The 23,740-nt window shown below is 34.1% G+C and overlaps 1 protein-coding gene and 1 non-coding gene across 3 annotated transcripts in view; both read right to left on the reverse strand.

The window, feature by feature from the left end:
• Positions 1 to 1,907, reverse strand: part of LOC107917884 (nuclear-pore anchor) — a 30,648-nt gene extending 28,741 nt beyond the window's left edge. For both annotated transcript variants that reach the window (XM_016847268.2, XM_016847267.2), the window contains exons 1-6: positions 1,463 to 1,907; positions 1,195 to 1,341; positions 994 to 1,092; positions 746 to 874; positions 571 to 663; positions 396 to 461 (exon numbers count right to left, since the gene is read on the reverse strand). In XM_016847268.2, the coding sequence (XP_016702757.2) occupies positions 396 to 461; positions 571 to 663; positions 746 to 874; positions 994 to 1,092; positions 1,195 to 1,341; positions 1,463 to 1,768 (840 nt within the window). In that variant the 5' untranslated portion in view covers positions 1,769 to 1,907. The remainder of the gene's footprint in view (positions 1 to 395; positions 462 to 570; positions 664 to 745; positions 875 to 993; positions 1,093 to 1,194; positions 1,342 to 1,462) is intronic.
• A 4,446-nt stretch (positions 1,908 to 6,353) lies between these two features.
• LOC121207842 (small nucleolar RNA R71) lies at positions 6,354 to 6,460 on the reverse strand. The gene has a single exon (XR_005902957.1). It is a non-coding gene; the product is annotated as a small nucleolar RNA R71 (small nucleolar RNA).
• Positions 6,461 to 23,740: the final 17,280 nt, after the last annotated feature.

The following is a 23,740-nucleotide window of genomic DNA, read 5'->3' on the forward strand; positions in this document are numbered from 1 at the left end:
ACACTAGCAAAGACAAGTTGTCCATATCATGATAAAATATCACATTAGAGAATAAACTAATTAAATACCCTTGGAAAAACAAAATTGCTAATCCTCAACAGTTTGTCAAGTTCATTTAGAGAAAGGACTCATGCAATTACCCACGGGAAAAACAATGTGGCACATTCTTCCACAGTGTGTCAAGTCCATTCACAAAGTAATCCTATTTAGGTATCAATTTTAACATAACGAAGAATGGAGACATAAGACACTGCATCTCCAAAAATTGCAAGTAACTAAAACCAAACAGAAATGTAGAGATGGAATTGTAGCTATTTTCAAGGGTCTCTCCATTTTCAATAATAATTTGTTCCAGGCGGTTTAAATACAAGAAATATAAATCTTGTGGCACTCACAATTGATAGTTCATCAGAGAACCTCTCCTCATTGGATGTAGCAACCTCTTTCGATGAGCACAATTCCTTCAAAATTAAAAGAAAACAATGACTTAGGATTGTTGTCAGCTGATACTAGAATATAACAGTAATAACAATTTTAGAAGGCAAATAAAGAAAATTTAGTATAAAAAACCTCCTGTAGAGATGTCAGCTTAGTTTCTAGTTCCTTTGTTCTTTCCTTGTGCCAATTTAAGGAGCTGGAGCATTCATTGTATTGCTTCTCGACCTGAAAGAATTAAAAGAACAACTAAGTAGAAAGATGAAGGGCATAATTTTTTTTGCGAACCATGTTTCATAGAAAAAATTACATCAGCAAGCCTAGTAGACATATCAGCTTCAAGTTCAGCATGTGTTCTACGAATCTGAGTAAGATTGTCAACTTTGGCAGTCAACTCCTCGTTAAGCCAAGCATTGTGCCTCTCGATAAGCTCCTTTTCCTGTTCACATCCAAATTTTATTTTTCTTTTCCCCTCAAATCAAAGAGAAAGGAAAAAGACACCCTTGAATGCATATAACTTGAAAAAGAAAAGCCTAATGGAAATTTTCTTGGAAAAACCTGAGAAAGACGTGTGCAAGTAGCCTGTACTCGAACCAACTCAGCCTCGGTTTCACTTAATCGAGCCTCTTTGTGGGCAGAGTTGTCGGTCAAGTTAACCTTTGATATTGTTATCGAAATCATAAAAGCCAGCCATTAGTTTTCTAGCAAAAGTTAATTGATGTACAGATGCAAAAGTTTCAAATAAAAATAGAAATTTACAATCTTATCAAGATAGGCCTTAATAGTAGCGTTCTTATCAGCAATCTCCGAATCTTTCTGTTCAATCATCTCAAGCAACTGCCTCTTCGACTTATGTAGCTCCGACACCTCCGTCGTTAACCTCTCAATCTCTCCATCTTTTCCAATCTAATAAAATTTACAGTTTATTTGCTTCATCAAATATATTTGTAGAGAAGTAAAAGGAGGGAAAATCCATTTATAACTGATAAAAAAATATAACACTTGTAACTAGCAACTAAATTCTTACGGTTTGGATTTGGAGTTGATGCTTCTGAGCCTGAGCCTGGGCGAGGTCGGCGTGTCTCTCATCCAGAGAAGATTGAAGCTGTGCGTTTTGAGACTGGAGGTCCGACAACTCCCCAGAGATGGAGAGGAACTTCTGCTCTAGAAGTGAGCAGGTTTGCTCAGCAGTGATGGCGGCGGCATCGGCCTTGGCCTTCGCCGTCTCCAGCTCTCCGTATAGCTCCCTTATGAAGGCATCGGCCCTCTCCGCCACCGCTGCGGCATCATTGGAGAGCCGCGACAGCTCATCGTCGGAGATGAAGAGGGGCATGTAGGGGGATTTTGAGGTGATTACTGGTGCGAATGGGTGACGAGAGAAATCTTGTTGTGATGTTTTAATAGAAAGAAAAAGAAATTGAGAGTCTATTGTGAATTAAGGGAACCCTATATCTGTCTCCTCATTCCCGTCTTTTCTGTTTATATAGTACACTGGTTCCTAATATATGAAAGAAAACATCTTTTGAAATTTTAGAAATGTCGTATAAATTTTTAATTCATATTTTATTTATTTTGTTATAAATTATAAGAATCTCATTTATACGACTTCTAATTAGTGGTTAGCATGGCACGGGTCACCCGGCCCGGCCCAACCCAAAAGTCCGCCCAAAATGTGAGATATTTAATTTTTTAAATATTATTTTCTTATTATTTTTCATATTTTACTACTATTTTACTATTATGTTGCTACTATTTTATTGGTATTATTTGAATATTGTATAAAACTTTAATTTTGCTATTATTTTATTGATATTTTGATGTTTTTAATATTTTTGATGTATTATATATATTTTACAATTATATAAAAATAATATAAAAATTAATATGGGCAGACTGGGTCAGACCCGGGTTTTAGTATTTTTACCCAGGTCGAGCTTAAGCAAAATTTTAGACTCATTTTTTGGGTCAGGCCCAAGCCCAACAATTGTGCCTGGATTTTTAGCCGAGCCCATCCTGACCCTGACCCATGCTCACCTCTACTTCTAATTCATTCTTTTTATAAATAAACTAGTATCAAATTAAAAGTAAAATATACTTCAAATTGATAAATCCATCAAGTGATTGGTTTGTTGGTCCAATCAATTTATATAAATTTATTAAAAAAATTATAAAAATATTTAAAAAATAGCTCAATAGATTTGTATAGTTCAAAGATCAATCGTTCTAATGTCACTTTTTAAACTAGTACATTAATATTGTCGATCCAACTGGTCCAATCAATTAATTTGATATTATTCAAACAACCATGACTCTAAATCTCAATATATTTAAAAAAATGGTTCAACCGGTTCGTACCTGTTTGAAGCTCAACCGCTCTAATGCCTCTTTCCAGACTAGTACATAGCATTGCTAATACAATTGGTCCAACCAATTAGTCCGATCCGATTCAAAAATCCATGACTCTAAACCTCTATACATTTCGTACATTTAGAATTTAGTCTCCCTACTTTAATTTTTAAGAATTCAATCCATCTACTTTTCATGTTTAAAAATCCACTTTTTAATCATATATAACCACCTAACATTTTAATCGAAAAGTTAACGATATTAACTATATAAAGTAATTAATAAGACTATAAAAATATAGAGACCAAATTTTGAAATAAATTAAAATCTAGAAAAATCAAAATTGAAATTTAATCATTTTTATATAATTATAATAAATAAATAAATAAATAAACAACTTAGTGCATATATGCTCTTTTTAATATAATGCCTAGAACTATTAATAGCCCCTCCCTAACCCTTAAATAAAAAGATAATACGTTTTAGCACACTCAAACCTGCATTCTCCTATACTGATAAAAATATTAATACCAATCGAGCTAACTCAATCCAAAATAAATGTAATTTTAAGGGACTTAAAATGTAAGGCGCAAATTCTATAATTAAATAGTAGATGAAAGTGACTTTTCTTACTAAATTTGAGGATAAACATTTGACCTATAAACATGAAACAATTATAATTTTAAAATAATAATTAATAACAAGGTGAAAGAGAAAACAAATCCATGTGGTTTTTTTTCTTTTTTTTACCATGAATCTAGTGCAAATGACAACATGATTGGTGAAATGGCTGGAGACATGTTTTTTTTTATTGCTTTTGTTAAGTCATTATAGAGAATTGTTGGGATCTAGTGTCTATACGTATTGGTGTTTTTTGAATAAATTAGTTTAATAAAATATCCATTAGTTTTATTATTATCTTTGTATATTGTCTTCAACAATTTTTGCAAGCAAAGCAAAATGAAAGTAAATATTGACTCATTGATTATCTAACATTTAACTAATATAAAGTGGTACTACGTGATCATATCATAGTATGGAAAGACAACTTATATTAGTAAATAATCTAAACACGTCCTTAGTCTAATAAGATTTGAGCAAATCAACTGAATAACTAATATGTCATTTATGAAGTCCAATTGAGGAGATACTATAACACCACAAAATTCTCAAAGCAAAAAAAAAATGTTATTTGAGGAAAAAATATAACGCCTCATACCCGACTCGATCATAGGGTCCGAGTTATGTAATGTCACATCCGTTGTCAGAGCAACTACGATCAACTATATTCACATTCCATCAATAAACTTTCAAATACAAGCACTATATGCATAAAACACGTTATATAAACATTTCTAGGTTTAATATGAGCTTACAAAAGCTTAATACCATCCTGAGGGCGAATAAGAACTAAACTATAAAGTTTTCAAAATATCTCAAGTAGGTGTCGCGACTTTTAGAGCTTAGTGTCGCGACTTTGAAGATACTGATAAACCGTAATTTATACATATTTTTATCCCATGCTTAGCACATTTATGGATGATTTCTCCTTAGATTTGGTGAATTCGATGCTCCTAATCCTTTAATTTCATGTTTTATACTTAGGTGAACATAGGAGAATAAAAAGAGCGAGAAACGGGCCGAAAACGGAGAAAATGGACCAACATGAGAAATCAACACAGCCTAGACTTCCTCACACGGGTAGTCCACACGGCCGTGTCTATTTGGCAAAATCGAAGCACGACTTACACAAGTAGGCCACATGCCGGTGCCTATTTAACAACCTTGACCACGGTCTGAAGCAATTGCACACGGGCGTGTCCCTGACGAGCCCAAGTATAGTCCTATTCGGAAAAGACCACTTTTGAGGGCTTTTAGGCATTCTAAAGCCTATTTAAACACATGAGTAGGCACTAGAAAAGACACACAGAGTAGGAGGCAAGGAATTACTCAAAGAAAGCCGATTGATCCATCTGAGGAGTCGGATTCATCGTCAAGACTAAAGATCTCCCTTCAATTTCCTTCAGGAGTTTTGGGTTTTCTTTATGTTTTGTTATCTTCATTCTTTTGAGATGTTTTTTTTTCATAGTTATGAACTAAAACCCCTAAATACCTAAGGGGAATGAAACCTAAGACGGATCTTGTTATTATTATTTGAATTGTATGATAAATATTTGACTTGTTCTTAATTATGTATTCTTAATTCTTGTTTTAAAATTTGAGGATATTGATTCAAGTTTATGCGCTTACTCAGAATAGCAAAAGTCTCTGTCTAAAAGTAAATTTGTCATAATTAAGCGAAGTTGATTGCACGCCTAGAGATAGGGTGACAAGAATTTTCCAGATTAGGGTGAAACCTAATAAGGGAGTCCATAGATCGAGTTAATGCAACACTAGGGTGTTAATTAGAAAGAGATTTCAATTAATCAACCTAGGGTTAGACATTATTAGTCTCAAGAGAGATAATAATATAACTTAGGGATTTCTACGGATCAAGTCAAATGAATAAATTGTCTGATTCAGAGTCAAATAACAAGTGAAATCTAGGTGGATTTTTCCTTGGGTATTGTCTTCATCAATCGAGTTTTCCCAAAAGCTTTTCCCCAATTTTTTCTCTGTGCACACTTAGTTTAATTAATTAATTTAGATAAACAAATCCCTTAATTTTTAGGCTAGATAATAAAAAGAAAGTAATTACTAGTACTCTTGGTTCCTTTGGGTTCAACAATCCGGTCTTGCTAAAGCTATACTATTGTTCGGTAGGTACACTTGCCTTCATCGTGAAAATAGTTAGTTTCAAGAGCGATTAATTATAAATTTTTAAAACCTGTCATGAATATTACGTATCAAGTTTTTGGCGCAGTTGCCAGGGAACTAAGATATTAGGAACATTCGATTTTTATTACTTTAGCCATATTTACTTTTAGTGTAATCTATTTTTAGTTTAATTTCACTTTTCTAACTTTTATTTTATTTTCTTCTAATGGGTTTTTCTAGTTTATGACCAGAAGAAACCCGTCAGGACCATTACTTTTCGATAGTGAGATTGATCGCACAGTTCGCAAAAACCAAAGAGAAATAAGGCGAACCTTAAGATACACAGAGGAAGAGCAAGAGGACGATACTCACACCACAACCGAGGAGATAGCTGAAAACCAGGAAAATCCACTACCTCCTGCGATTGCTGCTAATCAGAATCCTGCTCTATGTATTATGTATAATTATGCTAAACCTTCTTTAACAAGAACTGAATCAAGCATAGTTAGGCCTGCTGTTGCTGAAAATAATTTTGAACTGAAACCTAACACAAATCAAATGATACAGCAATTTGTTCAGTTTGATGGTTTGAGGACGAGGATCCCAGCGTTCACTTGGCGAACTTTTTGGAGTTTTGCGATACATTTAAAATCAATGATGTTTCTGATGATGCCATTCGTCTTCGGGTATTTCCCTTTTCATTAAGGAACAAAGCTAAACAGTGGTTGAACTCGTTACCACGAGGGTCAATCACTACTTGGGAACAAATGACCGAAAAGTTTTTGTTAAAATATTTTCCTCTGGCTAAAACAGTTAAATTACGTAATGATATTTCTTCTTTTGTGCAGATAGATTTAGAAACACTCTACGATGCATGGGAGAGATACAAGGACCTTTTGAGAAGATGCCCTCACCATGGGTTACCACTCTGGCTACAGGTTCAAACATTTCACAATAACCTGAATCCTTCGACTAGACAAATGATTGACGCAGCTGCTGTATAACTATCAATAATAAGACACCTGAGAATGCTTATGAATTTATAGAAGAAATGTCACTGAATAATTATCAGTGGAAAGTCATGAGGACAAAGCCAACGAAAATAGCCGGCGTTTTTAACGTCGATTCGGTCACCATGCTCTCTAATCAGGTAGAACTTTTGAATAGAAAAATTGATGATTTTTTTGGTTATTCACAGGTTCACCCAGTAATGCAGTGCGAAGCAAGTGGAGGTGGATCAAGTAATTCAGAATACCCACCCTATGGCCACAACATGGAGAACGAGCAGTTAAATTACATGGGTAATAATCCTCGATCTCAAAATAATCCTGATAGAAACACTTACAATGCAGGTTGCAGGAACCACCCAAATTTTTCATGGGGAGGCCAAGGAAATCAGAGACCACCACCACCTCCAGGCTTCCAGCAAACACCTTACCAATAAGAGAAAAAGTCGAACCTTGAGGAGATACTAACAAAATTCATCTCGGTGTCAGAAACTCATTTTTAGAATACCGAGACAACACTTAAGAATCAACAAGCGTCGATCAAAGGGCTCAAAACTCAGATAGGACAACTCGCCAAATTAATATCTGAACGTCCACAAGGTAGCCTGCCGAGTAATACTTAATCTAACCCAAGGGAATAACTCAATGCAATTACCATCCAAGACAAGGAAGGGTTAGTAGAACCTGAACCAGAATCGAGGCAAGAAATTGTGGTAAGTAAAAGCAGAGGTAAGGAAGACCACAGTGAACAAACACCGATAAGTAAAGAGTACAAACCTCCTGTACCATACCCCAATGCGACAAGGAAAGACCGCACAGACGAACAATTCGGTAAATTCTTTCAATTATTAAAGAAGTTACATATTAACTTACCATTTATTGAAGCTCTTTCGCAGATGCCAAACGCAGTCAAATTCTTAAAGGAGCTTTTAACAAATAAGAGGAAGTTGGATGAGGCGTCGCATGTGGAGCTAAATGCGGTTTGCTCAGTCATACTATAGAATAAGCTGGCCAACAAATTAAAAGATCTAAGAAGTTTTACGCTTTCTTGTTTAATTGGTAATTTAGATGTTAATAATGCTTTGACTAATTTAGAAGTTAGTATCAATGACATGCCTTACAAAATGTTTAAGCAACTAGGCCTTGGGAAACCAAAACAAACTAGGATGAGTATTCAATTAGCCGATAAAACAACCAGATTTCCTAGGGGTATTATTGAATATGTACTCGTTAAAATTGACAAATTTATATTCTTAGTTAATTTCATTGTTCTAGACATAAGGAGGATAATAACGTTCCTTTAATTTTCGGGAGGCCCTTTTTAGCAACTGCTAGAACAATAATTGATGTTGACATAGGTGAACTCACACTTCGTGTGGGAGACGAAACAATCACCCTTCAAGCTCGTAATTTGAGTAACACCTTAAAAATCGAAGGTGATTGCATAAATCATACTACTAGTACTGATCATGTGGTGAAACCCTTTGTACAAAAAATAGGTTCGAAGAACATACATGAGCCATGTTCAAGCAACAACAAAGGACCTATCTATGAAAAAAAAGGCTACGAGTTGAGGAACTAGATGAATGGCGGACACATAAACCAAAACCACGCCTTGACGAGCTCAAAATAAACTTAAGGTTTGAGGCAAAATACTACTGGATGCAGTAGATCCTCGTATTGCCACTTCTGAATCTAATGGAGAAATTCCTCTCACGGTACTCAATATTTTTCCATACGGTACAGCCGAGGTAATTCATCTTAAATTTCGCACTTTCAAGGTAAATAATACTCGTCTAAACCTTTTTTTGATAAAATTGATAGCAGGGATGAAGAGTGTAAACTACTCGAACCACCATGACTATTGAAGATCGAAGTAAGTCGAGCTTAGATTATAAATAAGCGCTTCTTGGGAGGCAACTCGAGCACTAACAGTATTGATTTCTTTAAAATTTTAGTTTTTAACATCTAATCACTAACTGAGTCCTTGAAACACATGTTTTCTAATCCACACGACCAGGCACACGGGCGTGCCTTAGGCCGTGCTCACACCACGAGCGGAGACACGGCCGTGCGATACGACCGTATGAAAATAGGGTAAAATTTTTCCCAACACAAGATGCGATAAGTTGCCACGGCCGTGCGACGTGGCTGTGGAAGAGCCTGTCAAAATAACAAGGGCGTGAGACACGCCCTTGTCTCGAAACCATGGTTGAAACTGAGAATTTAGCACGGGCGTGTGACACGTCCGTGCCTACCACCCGTGCTCAAGACTGATAAAACAATACGGGCGTGCAACTATATACACAAGCGTGAGAGAAGCGAACAAAGTAGAACACGGTCGTGTGACACGACCGTATGCATCGACACCCCCAAATGACACGGGAGTGGGACGAATTTCAGATGCGCCTAATTTTTAAAATCACGATAAACACGGGCTAAGATAAAGGCACACGGGCGTGCCCCACGACCGTGTCCCATAACCGTGTGCCCTAAAATCTATATAAACCCCTCACATTCATCATCCCTTTCCCCAAAATCCCTAACCCTAGCCGCCGCAACTCTTGCCCACGCCCTCCTTACCACGCTCGTACGCCGACCCAAGCTCTTTCATCTTGCGTTTGTCTACTCTTTTCTCTCTATTCTGTTCAAATCTTTTACTTATTTCATGATTTTTTTATTGTTTTATTTGACTATTTTGGGTAAATATTTATGGTTATAATGATAGTAATACTTATGCTCTTTGTTAGATTTGCCATTTTAATCAATGAATTATGCTACATTTATCCATTTTTCTTGTTTACATGGATTTCATGCTTACCCACACCATATTTCATATTATCAAACCTACATGCATTCATTAACTAGATATTCCATTTAGCACTATTCCCATGTTCCTATTGTTAATAATGATTTCCATTAGGATTTAGTTACTTTTCATCATACCTGTTACCTGTGATGCCCATGAAGTATTCTTCTTTAATGATAACATATTTGCATTCCTCTCCATGCCATTCTTGGGTAGTATTGTTTTAACTTCGACTTTTCATTGCAGGTATACCATGTCAACCTCGCGTAGCAAAAAGACCGCCGTCCCCGCTTCAAAGGAGAGGAAATGAGCAACGTCATCCTCGGGTCCTACTGTTGAGATTCTCCACCATTTTCTTCAGTTCCCCTTAGGGCCCCAGGAAGAACTCTTTCAGATACTTCAGGCCTGACCCTTAGGTGTGGGTCGCTGCATTGACTAGGCCGCACTTGAATAAGTCCAACTGGCTGACGCGGTCCAAGCTCTTCTAATGACTGACCCGTAGGAGCTCTTCTTTGGGATCATCGAGTTGACGTACCTCGAGCTCGCCCCGGAACTCTGTTCAACCTTTCACTTCCAAACCATTATGATGGAGTTTGATGATCCAAGAATGGTCCAATTCTGCCTCGGTGGTTTGGTTCGCCAGTTGAGCATACCCGAGTTCAAAATTGCACTAGGGCTGTATACAGAAGAGTTCGTGGACGATAACGAGCTCGACACCCTTCATCGCCATATCCACTATTCTCTTTCGAAGTGTTGGAGAGCTTTAGTCCCTGACTCAGCCACCTATGACCCCAGCCACTCTAAGGCATCAGCTCTCGCCCCGTCCTTGAGATACCTGCATGCTATCATTGCGCACACCTTGACAAGACGGTGGGAGAGCACCGACGTCGTCAACACTCATGACGCCTACTTTTTCTGGAGTTGACGAACGGACACGTCTTTGACCTTGCCTATTTCATTGCCCTCGCCATTTGCCATCAGACGGAGCGGCATAGGAGAGGAGTTATCTCCATTGGCCCCTATGTGACTAGATTGGCACGGTACTTCGGGCTCCTCAACACAGCGGCACAATCATCCTCCCTCACTCTCATCGGCCAGATGACCCCACAGGATATCTCGAGCATGTTACATATGAAGATGATCAAAAAACGACGTGGAACCTACCCACCTCAGTACCACCTCATCCAGTCCACCGAGGAGGAGGACCTAGAGAACATTATTGATGATGTCCCTCCACGTCATAAGGACCCACCTTCTCAGCCACCACCTATCCATCGTCCAGTTCATGCTGCGGCTTCATACTCTGACATCTCTGAGCGTGTTACTCGATTTGAGCAACAGTGTTTTCAGCGCTTTGATCACATTGATGCTACTCTTCATCAGATTTGTCAACACCTTCACATCTCATTGCCACCACCACCTCGCGAACCATCCGGCAATGACGATGTTTAAGAACCTTTTTTATTTATCATTTTTATTTTTAATTTTATCTTTATTTATCTTCTTTAAGTACTTTTTATTTTATTTTCCTTAATATTATTTCATTTTTAGGTTTTATAATTTTTATTAAACAATTTATAGTTTCGACTATTCCTTGAGTAATTATGCCTCTTTATATTTCCTAAAGAGTTCTTGATGTTATCACAGTTATAAAGAGCGCCAAAGCTCATCATTACCTAGAAACACGAACCTCTACTTGCGAAGGTTCTCCACGACTACCATGTCCTGCTCGACCATGACCATAGCTACTACCAGATATAATATTCTTTTGGCGCAGGACTTATGGCCTAATGAACCTCTACCACCACCGGAGTATCCTCCTTCACTCTTATTAGGGCATTGGCCGATTATTCTCCATAACTCCGATTCAAGGAATCCATTCATCATTCAGGAAGTTTCACTTCTCTCCCTATCTTATGATCTTATATCTATACCATCGTAAATTTAACTTTATAAATTGAGGGCAATGTACATCTTAAGTGTGGGGGGTCTTTTATATCATTATCAAAAAAATCCCTGAATTTTGTCTTATTCTCATTTGATCTTCTCATATCATTATTAGAATGAATTTTGATTGATTTATGATTTTTTATTAATATGTCTTCAATTAAAACATGGGTATTTATGCATTAACTATTCAAACTTTAAGGAATTAGAGAATCAAGCATGATAAAGTTGATTTTTGAGAATTAAAAATTTTTAGGTGGTTTCCCCAAGTTTAGGTATTATCTTGAGTTGAAATTCACAGGTTTAAACATCAAAAAGCCATAATTTTTATGAGATCTTGAGCCTGTAGAGCATGTATTATTTCTTTCATGCTCACTTTTATTGTTGCTTTGAGTGCGTCAATATTGAATTGTCATTCTAGAACTTGCTTGATTATGCATATCAAGAGCACACCATTTGATTTGATATGTCAAGATGATAAAGGCACTTAGGTTTAACCCACTCACTCCATAAAAGCCTACCTTCACAATTAACCCTTAGTGAACCCCTCGAGCCTAACAACCCAATCATTGATTTACCCTCAACATTAACCCTTAACCTATTATTGTTGAAATCCCCTAAATTAATTTGATCCCTATTTTTGTTAAGATTTGATTTGAATAAATTTCTTAGCTATGTTTTATTTTTATAGATTGCCTATGTTATTTGACTTTTTAAAAAAAATACAATACATACATATATATTAGTAGTTATTCATCATTTTTTGAGTTTAAGTGTTAATTGAAGCTCACTTGTATTCAAATTAATGATTAATTGTTTTTCTAATTAGGTAAATTTTTAATTCAATCTCGATTCTAACCTTTTCTTTCAGCTTGTGACCACACCCCCTAACCAAAGCCACGTTACAACCCTCTAAAGACTTTTTGATTAACATATCATCTCAATATATAGTGGTGGAGATTTGATTTTCATGCAAGCCTATGGTAATAACGTTTCATATTGACTAATGAGTGCTTCATTTGTTGTCCTTAAACACCTCGAGTGATTTGAGTGAATCTTTAGTGAGGATGTTAAACTTTGTGATATTTTGAATCAAAGGTAATGTCTTAAATGAGGGGAGACACATATGCTTTCGTGATAAAATGCTCAACTTGGAATGTTTGAAACTTTGATGTTCTTCTAGTTGAACTCTCAATGTATGACTACTTATGTTTATTTTGAGATATTATCGATAGGGATTATAAGTTGAGAAGAGTTTATTTTGATTGTGAGTTGAGGATTTTGCTTGAGGACGAGTAAACACTTAAGTGTGGGGGTATTTGATAAACCGTAATTTATACATATTTTTATCCCATACTTAGCATATTTATGGATGATTTCTCCTTAGATTTGGTAAATTTGATGCTCCTAATCCTTTCATTTCATGTTTTATACTTAGGTGAACATAGGAGAATAAAAAGAGCGAGAAACGGGCCGAAAACGGAGAAAATGGACCAACATGAGAAATCAACACAGCCTAGACTTCCTCACACGGGTAGTCCACACGGCCGTGTCTATTTGGCAAAATCGAAGCACGACTTACACGGGCAGACCACACGCCGGTGCCTATTTAACAGCCTTAACCACTGAAGCAATCGCACACGGGCATGTCCCTGTCGAGCCCAAGTATAGTCTTATTCAGAAAAGGCCACTTTTGAGGGCTCTTAGGCATTCTAAAGCCTGTTTAAACACATGAGGAGGCACTAGAAAAGACACACGGAATAGGAGGCAAGGAATTTCTCAAGGAAAGCCGATTGATCCATCTCAGAAGCCGGATTCATCGTCAAGACTGAATATCTCCCTTCAATTTCCTTCAAGAATTTTGGGTTTTCTTTATGTTTTGTTATCTTTATTCTTTTGAGATGTTTTTTTTCATAGTTATGAACTAAAACCCCTAAATACCTAAGGGGAATGAAACCTAAGACGGATCTTGTTATTATTATATGAATTGTAGGATAAATATTTGACTTGTTCTTAATTATGTGTTCTTAATTCTTGTTTTAATATTCCAGGATATTGATTCAAGTTTATGCGCTTATTTAGAGGAGCAAAAGTCCCTGTCTAAGAGTAAATTTTTCATAATTAATCGGAGTTGATTGCATGCCTAGAGATAGGGTGACAAGATTTTGCTGGATTAGGGTGAAACCTAATAAGGGAGTCTATAGATCGAGTTAATGCAACACCAAGGTGTTAATTAGAAAGAGATTTCAATTAATCAACCTAGGGTTAGACGTTATTAGTCTCGAGAAAGATAATAATATAACTTAGGGATTTCTACGGATCAAGTCAAATGAATAAATCGTCTGATTCAGAGTCAAATAACAAATGAAGTCTAGGTGGATTTTTCCTTAGGTATTGTATTCATCAATCGAGTTTTCCCAAAAGCTTTTCCCTAATTTTCTCTCTGTGCACCCTTAGTTTAATTAATTAGTTTAGATAAACAAATCCCTTAATTTTTAGGCTAGTTAATAAAAAGAAAGTAATTACTAGTACTCTTGGTTCATTTGGGTTCGACAATCCGATCTTGCTAAAGCTATACTACTGTTCAGTAAGTACACTTGCCTTTATCGTGAAAATAGTTAGTTTCAAGAGCGATTAATTATAAATTTTTAAAACCTGTCACGAATATCACGTATCAGATACTAATCAAGCTTCCCAACCTGAGGACCAAATTGAAGAGTTTTCAAAATGAAATAAAGTCAACATTGCAACCTCAAATAGGGGACGTCGCAACGAGATAGCGTGATGTCGACATTCAATGTGTGAAGTTGCAACTTCCACGGTAGTCCACTATTTCCAAAATTTCCATTTCATACAACCTAACATAAGATAACATATTTTGGCCTCAAGGCCTAATCAACCATTCAACATAATTTGACATGCTCAACATAATATTTTCAAACCATTACCACATTTACCATCACAACAACATTACCAAAACTTGACCATTTACAATTCCAACTAGCAAATCCTGGGTACATGCCATTTGACAAAATGAAAGGAACTATAAAAACTTCGTTGTGTCGGAGGCTTCGACCGGATGTTGGATTCACTTCCCAGGCTTTCAGAGTTACCCATACCTGCGCACAAAACAACCAAACCGTACATTGAGTGATAAAGCTTAGATGTACTTTCATGATTCAAGATAATATAACATAAACATTAACAATTTTCAAAAAGTATAAAATCTTAATAACTATCCAAGTCATGTCCTATAATGCGAAGCAATTCCATTAATATGTACGTATGTGAGCATACAATTAGAAAATAGTAGCACTTGCCAAATACCTATCTTTAAGCCATTCAATCATTCATTGCCATTCATGAATGACAAGTTTATATCCTTGACATTATGACATTCAATTTCAAATTCGTTCAGCATCTATAAACCATTTAACTTATCATTCAAATCTCTTTTTAGCGTCTATCAACTCATTCATATTCGTTTCAACCCCCAAAGCTCGTTTTCAACTTATTCACATAGTAGTTTACACACCTTATCTATCATGAACTACACATAGAGACACAATATACCAATTTGATCAACACTCTATAACTTTTTATACTAGTCTTGTCATCTTGGGTTGCCCGACAATGATGACTTTTAGTATATACTGATTATACCATTCTAGGTGGCCTGATGCTTCACACTATTCAATATATTACCATCTCGGATGGCCTGACAACGATGACTTTCATTATTCTTATTTTTTACCACCTTAAAGGACTCAGCAACGATGGTTCTCACAATTTATATATCCCACCATCCCAGATAGCTCGACAATGATATCATTCAATATATGAACATTCTACCATGTCGGATAGCCTGACAATGATGGTTTTTGCTATATACACATTTTACAAACTTGTACGGCTCAGCAATGATAGTTTTCAACCTAAGTCATGCCAACTAATTTGGCAGTACTCAAGTTCATTAATAGGGTGACGATGAATCAATAAACATCATAACCACCTATCATATTTCAATCTCAACACTAATTCAATTCATACATCTCATATCGTATAGCAATTCATATTGAACTCATTTTACTATACTCGGACTAATTCATAGTTCCGACATTCAACACCATCACACTATTCAATTCAGTTCACAATTTCAATACTCAATATCAATCACTCCAATTTAATTCATATGATTGTTGTATACTCAGACCGGTATTCAATCATGCAATTAATGTGTATATCCAAGCAATTAAATTGATCTCAAGTCATAAAAGTACAAACTGGAATATTGCGTCACTCGTCGACAACTCTAGCTTTTCCTTTCCCTCTCGAGGGCTCAACATCGACGTTAGCTACGTAAAGTCACAAAACATATAACACTATAAATTTCCATTCAATTCATAATAAAATACTAAATTATTCATTTTTTATAATTTATTCAATTTAGTCCTTAAACCTAGGATAAGCATAACTTTTGATCTAAAGCTTCAAATTAAAATCTGATTTCACATTTATTCATTAGGGACCTTATACTTTCTATTACTACCACAATCTCATAATAGATTTTAATTTTATTCAATTTGATCCCTAATGTACAAAGTTAACAATCAAGCTTTACAGTTTAGTCATTTTTATAATCTATGCTTAATTTCTATCAATTTTACACCTAATTCATCAAATTCTTAACAATGGAAACTTATCAAAATTTCACTAATTGAACAAATTGATACATGGGCTAGCTAAATCAAGCTTTCATGATTAAAAAATCTATAGAAATCAAAAGGAAATTGCTAGGGACTTACATGAATTATTAGTTGAATGTCAAGCTAGTTTTAAAGCTTTCTACTTTTCTTCTTGGCTATGGTAGATGGTAGAGTTTGGAGAAGATGATAACATTTCTCCACTCAATTTCACTTATATAGCTAGATTAGATTATAATTAAGCTTAATTAATTATTTTAGTCATGTTTAATTAAACATTAATCCTTAATTAATTTAATCTAATGACATTTTATAACACCCTATACATGACTCGTTGTCGAAGCAACTACAATTTAATTTACCTTTTTATAAATGTTATTAACAATATTATTAAATTTCAATATAAATTTTCATTATTTATGGGTCTTATACGAGCTTATGAAAGCTCTTTTGTAAGCTCGAGGTCTAATAGGACCAAATTGTAAAGTTTACAAAATATTGTGTTGACGTTATGACTTCGAGTGTTCCTCGTCGCGATGTAACTTAGTTACTTGGCCTCGTTGCGATGTTAAGGGGCCCGATTTTGTAATGTGGCTACCTGATTCTAAATGGTTCAAATGAAACCAGTTCACAATGGCCTAATAAGCTAGCCAAATACACATTTAATATGTTTTAACATAAGCTATATATATATCCTATACCTCAAATATTTCATTGAAAGTTCATAACTAACCAATTCATCATTTAACCATTCAATTCAAGGACAAACTTATCATACAAGACCATTCTATCATTTGAACCATTCAAACTTTAGGTATCATATATATACATAGGCAAACTTAGCTTTTCAAATAATATACCAATTTCATTTACTCAACTCACCATATAACCACATCATAACTAACCATTTCTAATATAAACTATCCACATAGCCATATATTATACAAAACTAACTCACAACCTAGGTATATGCCATATATCAAAATGAAAGGAACTATACAAATATTGTTAAGTCGAAGGTCACTGCCTGAATGCTGGAATTAATTCTTGTAACCTTGAAATGTACTTGTACTTGCACACAGATAAACAAACCGTATGCTGAGCATTAAAGCCTAGTAGTACTTTCATGATTCAAGTCAATAAAATCCAAACATTAATCAAATTCATACAATCAATTCAATTTAAAACTTTAGCTATTTCACATACTTGTTCATTCCAAAAACTTCTACTATCGAGTGAAGTATACAAATAACCCTTTTTGCAATTCAACTTAGTTCATATTAGGATTTAAACTTACCATGTCATGCTATTCTACATAAAGATACCAATACTTTCATTTCATAGCACCTCAAATGAAAATATGGTTTTTTTCAACCAATACATATGATTGTTACGTATTATAATTTCTAATACTTACCTAGCCATTTGCCATTAAATTCACCACCTGCCTATGCAATTCATTCCATTATCATATATATATATGTCTCTGTATGTATGTGAGCATACATATTACAAATGGAAAAATCAAATCATTCAACATTTGCAAAAGAAATGACCAATTCATGCTATTTGTCAAGTGCCACACTTTATGCCATTTAAAAACACTCAATACCACTCGTAAATAACATATATATGCCATAAACATTAAGCCATTCAATTCCATGATTAACTTGCATCATTTATCTTTTAACTTACCATTCAATACCTATCTGGAGTTTATTGATCTGTTCGTACTCATTTCAGCCTTCAGGGCTCATTTCCAACCATTTTCATGATCTCTTTTATTTACTATCTTTAACATGAATCACATATATCACAAGTCATATAAAAGCACACATATAGTTCCTATACATTTTTCAGTTTACAACTCATAATAATTTCATACAATTCAATTCATTTCCATATCCCATTATCAACCTATTTCGTTATATGTTCAATTTTCCAATTTCACTTATAATGTTTTGCTTGATAAAACCTTAGTAAAACATACTGGGATACGGGTGAATTAAATTGCTCACACAAGCTGACATTTCATCAAGTTACTCGTTCGAACCTAAACCTATGTTACATATAACCTGAGAATCTACAATAAATTCTAGATCTCGTTATAAACTGTACAAGCGCGAATATGTCCTTATTGGCATGCCAATCGTACCCTAACATTTTATAAGTTCACATGGGCATAAATTTCACCTATTTCAATATCGTCATCGTAATTACTTACATATACATATCACACCTTGTAAAAAGGCACATCTTTGATTTTCATATCATGAAATCCATCTGTATTTTTACAATTGTATTCTATAATTATTTATACTTACCTGACATTCCTTGTACATTGTATAATCGCATAGGAATCGCTATTTACATTTCATTTCAATTCAAACCAATTCTTATTTATATATATTTATATTCAATTTAAGAATCATATCTCAAAACATCATCAATCCACAATTAATTCATATCATATAACATCATTCAGTCCATTCAAATATTACAACCATGTTTCATAAAATCATACTTCCTTTCTATGTTATTCAATTTAGTCCATTATCATAATATTAAATAACAATCAAAGCAAATCAATTCATACAAAAATTATATTTTCACCTTAATATTCAATCATGCAATTAATATGTATATGTAAGCAATTATATCCATCTCAAATCATAAAAGTATAAATTGATATCTTGCATCGTTTATTGACATCTCTCGCTTTTCTTTCCCTCTCGATGGCCTGACGTCGTCAATAACTATGTATAATAATATGGTAGATAAACCATTATCAATTTTCATCCAATTCACACTTAAATACAAAGTTAAACATATTTTGCATTTTATTCAATTTTGTACCTAAACTCGAGACAACCATATCTTTCAATTCCTAGCTTCAAATAAAAAATTGATTTCACATATTCTCATTAGGAATGTAATACTCCAAAATTGGACCTAAGAGTTTTAGGGGTATTTTAGTGATTTTAGCTCTAGTGAGCTGAAGAATTTTGTTAGCATGGTGTTCGAGAATATTTTTGTCTATGGCATTTTAAAAATTAAATCAATTTTTGAAAATGATGTTCAAAAGACTTTAAATTTTGAAATAGAGACTGATTTGTAAAATGGGAGAAATTTTGTGCATTTATGAAGTAATTAAACCAAAATTCTAAAATTAACCTAATATCCCCCACCTATAGTTTTATTTTCACGATAGCCATCTCCCAAACCCCTTATTGCCGTCCCTTTCTCTTTCAAGTTCTCTCTTTCAATTTTATTTATTAAATCTTCATCCTTTTTATTCCTATTATCACCTAAGCCAAAAACCTCCATAGTATTTCAAGAAAAATATCCAAAAACACCATAGATTTCTCATCTGTTTTTTGTTTAACTTTCGGGTTTCTTGAGTTTTTGATCAGAAACTCAGTTTTTCGTCATTGAAGGTAACAAATCGTTTTCATTTTTGTTTTTAAATGTTATCCAAATTTTTAAACTGATTTTTTAGCCGTTAAATTGCATGTTTTAAATAAAATCCAAAAATTGGGTCGTTAATAGTGAATTTCAGGATTTAGAGTTAAAATATGGTTTCAAGGTATTTTTCAATTAGTTTTGATTAGATTATAAGGTTTCCAAATCTAATTTGAAGATTTTGTTAAGTATTTCTTGGGTTTTAAATGAATTTCGGGAAAATTATCATAAACATGTCAAAAATTTTGATAACATGAATTACGTAGTTTTGCATAGTTTAAAGGTTGAGAATCTATCATAAGTGAATAATTAGATGAACAAAATAAGGTTTTGGCAAAAATATTAAGTATAGACCGAGATATTTGGAATTTAAGTTTGCTATGTCGAAGGTTGTGGTTACTTGAGAACTTAGCTTAGGCTTGTTTTTAATTGCTTAAGGTAAGTCCTTAACTGATTGTTGATTGTATTACTGTGTGATTTATTGTGTTGAAGCGTCAGATTCATTAGGACCTTCTACGAGCTAAGGAAAGGATAGTTGAACCTTTTGTTATCTAGGGGAAAGTAGCTGGTGAGTGTTTGGAATCACTGCTTGTAGACGCGATTCATTGTGTTAATTGAGAATTTAGAAGTAGCCCAAACTCTTACTCTAAATTTTGAGTGTAACATTTCTCATGGTCATGATTTTATATGTGAAAATGTGTTGTGAAATTGTGGATTAAAATGTGATATTATGATATGTGCAATAATCTTATGATAACTATTGCGAGAGAGTTGTTTGTGGGCATGTTATACATGCCATGTCACAGTGAATATGTTGTGATTATAATGTGATTATACAGAGAAAAGTGTAGAAAATAGTAAGTAATATGTATGCTTAATAACATATATTTTGGCCTTGTGAACGTTGAGACGTGAGTACTCACCTATATGTATTGTGATTTTGGGCACTGAGGCCCTGTGACATGTTGGAAAGAGAAAGGAATGGGAGCTAAGCTCCATTCAACGGGATATGTTTGGTATGCTGGAGAGTGTTAGCTTTATGCTTCACTTTTTGGGATATGTTCGACTCTATAAGTCTTTTAGTGTATTAGAGATCTGTGTATCCGATGAGTGGTAGTAGAGCCCACTTTTACGTTTCATAGCTCAAGTGCCAAATTATCCATAAATATGTTTATGAGTATTGTGATGTATGCTTAAATGTTATGTGATTATTATGTAACGAAATCAATAGATAATGCATAAAAAATAACACGACACTAGGGTTGAAATGTTGTAATTGTGCTATATGGTTACTTGATATTGCATGATGATACATTTGCATGATAGTTTTTCTGAACATTCACTGAGCTTGTTAAGCTTACCCACTCCATTTTAAACTATTGCAGACTAGTTGAATTTCGGTGTGATTCCGAAGGGTGATCCAAGTGAGACTTTTACATTATCCGTAGGTGTTTATTTATTTGTTTATGTTTTGGGGGAATAAAGGCAATGTGGTAGAAATGTTGCATGATATTTCCATGATGTTTTGGATATTTTGTGGTTTAATTGTTCTTAGGAATTATAGGCTTGGACCTTGGTGTGTTGGTTCTTGCTAGGACATGTTTTTGATGTTTTAAACTGTTATATTGGTCGTTTTGACATTAGTTTACAAAGGTAAATGATGCATGTTGATTAGATATTTGTTGAAATGGATTAAATGCTTAGATGTGTTGTATTTTTATGGTTTGGAATAGAAGTATTGATACTCGGGTTATAAAAATGATACCTCTGTGATATTTCAAAGTGCAGGAAGTCAATTTTACAATTTGGTATCGATACCATATCACGAGTATCGATACTCGAGGTAAAATAATCAATACTTTAATAAGGGTACCAATAATTTTCGAGACTTTAATTTTTATACGAGAAACAAAATGCTGATTTAGTATTGATTTTCTAATCGGTATCGATACCCTTTAAGAGAAATATCGATACCTTTGTTACAGTATCGATACCTACGTGCTTATTTAGGAATTTTTGCTAAGTTGTTCAAAAACCTGTATATTTGTTAATATTAGTTCCATTGAAGTATGCTGAGCATATTTTAATATTGATTGATGTATGTTGGACTTAAAATTCGTGCGAATGCTTTATAAAAAGAGTGATTTATTAATAACGTGACAAACTACTATGAGATTGATGTGTGGCGGTGGTGTAGCATCCTGTTACTCGGGCTCGACGATCGGGTTGGGTATAGGGTGTTATAAGGGACCTTATGTTTTCTACTTCTAACATAATTTCATGATAGATTTTACATTTATTCAATTTGTTCCCTAATGTATCAAAGTTAACAACCAAGCTAAATTAACTTTACAATCTAGTCCTTTTCATAATCTACGCTTAAAATCTATCAATTTCAAGCCTAATTTTTCAAGTACTCAACAATGGAAACTTTTTAAAATTTTACCAGTTTCACAAATTGGTACATGGGCTAGCTAAATCAAGCTCAAATGATCACAAATCTACAAAAATTACAAGAAAATGGCTTGAAACTCATACCTAATTTATTGGTCGAATATTGAAACAATTTGAAGATTTTTTCTTCTTTCTTTCAAAAGTTAGAAGGGGAAGAAATGGGAAAGATGATAATATCTCATCTTTTCCCACTTAGTTTGCTATATATATATTATAATTAAGATAAAACTAATTGCTAATTAATCATGTCTATAACTTAATTAAACCTATTTTTTTCTTTAAACTTAATTAACTTAATTTAAATGGCCAACATCATCATTGTCCACTAACATTAAAGAAATAATGGTTTAATAACCAATTTGTTCATTTGAATGATTTTTATCTAGGTTCTCAAGCCTTTTCTTAATTAAAATTCTATAGTGATTAGATTTTTACAATTTAGTCCCTAAATTTAATTAACTACTTTTTCGGCTAAAATACTTAACCGAACTTCAATTTATTTCCATAATAAATACATATTTTTATTTAATATTTATAGACTCAATTTATGGAAATAGGGTTCTGAAACTGTATTTTTTAACACCACTAAATTTCAGATTGTTATACATTTAACATCACATCTCACTATCATCTATTTAAAATTATTTTATTTGCTATTCTAGTTCTTTTGATAATTGCTATTTATGCCCCAAAGCCTTTTTCTAATTTAAAATCTATAAAGATTAAGCCTTATAATTTAGTCCTTATGCTTTAATTAACCACATATCCAACTAAATTGCTTAACTAAATTCCAGTACATTTATATATTAATTCCGTAAATATCTCTATTTAATATTTATAGACTCGATTTATGGAAATGAGGTTCCAAAACTACATTTTTTGACACCGCTAAAAATTGGGTCGTTACCATTCTCCCCTTAAGAAATTTCATCCTAGAAATTTTACCTGAAATATGATGGGGATGAAGTACTGCTGAATCAGTTCCTCTACACTGTCTACCCCTAGTGGCTGAGCCATCAAAGGTGATCCCCTGATCTCTAGTTGTAGGAGCTGAGCTTTAGGTAGTAGTAGGAACATTCTTAACATTTTCCAAACAATCATAAGCTAAGTGCTCAAAGGATCCGCATTGGAGACATGCTCCCATTTTCTTCCAACATTCATTATTATGCCTCATTCCACAATACTCACAATTTAGGATGCGTGCATTCCTCTCCGAGTCCTCAGTACCGCTAATACATGCTAATGGCTTATTAACCCGACCTTTCTCTGATCCAAAATTCAATTGATTTGATCTCCAAGGTCTTCGAGACTCTCTAGCTCGCTTAGACAGATGTTGCGAACTAGTGGTCCCGACTTTTTTTCGAATACTTGGGAATGCTCTACTTTTTTATTTAAGCTCATGGCTTGTTAAACTTGTTTCACTCGTTCAGGTGGATCGACAAACTCTTTTATTTTATGAGATATCAACTGTGTAACACCTCACACTCAGCCCAATCATTGAACCCGAGAAATAGGATGCCACATCAACCACCATAATTTATACATACACACATAACATTTAAACAAGGTCAACTTTTAATAACTTAATCAATTACAGAGAAACTCACAGCCTAACAATTATTAATTGACATTAGAAACAATTTAAAAACATGCTTAAGGACCATTTAATAAATTTCCCAAGAAAACCACGTAGGTAGCTATACACAATAATAGGTATCGATATTTTATTATGATAGGTATCGAAACTAATAAGAAAATCGATACCATTCTAGCATTCTATTTTTCCAACTCATTTTTGGACCAAAAACATTTCATTGATC

This window comes from Gossypium hirsutum, chromosome A01, assembly GCF_007990345.1.
Source record: "Gossypium hirsutum isolate 1008001.06 chromosome A01, Gossypium_hirsutum_v2.1, whole genome shotgun sequence".
NCBI classification, from domain to species: Eukaryota; Viridiplantae; Streptophyta; class Magnoliopsida; order Malvales; family Malvaceae; genus Gossypium; species Gossypium hirsutum.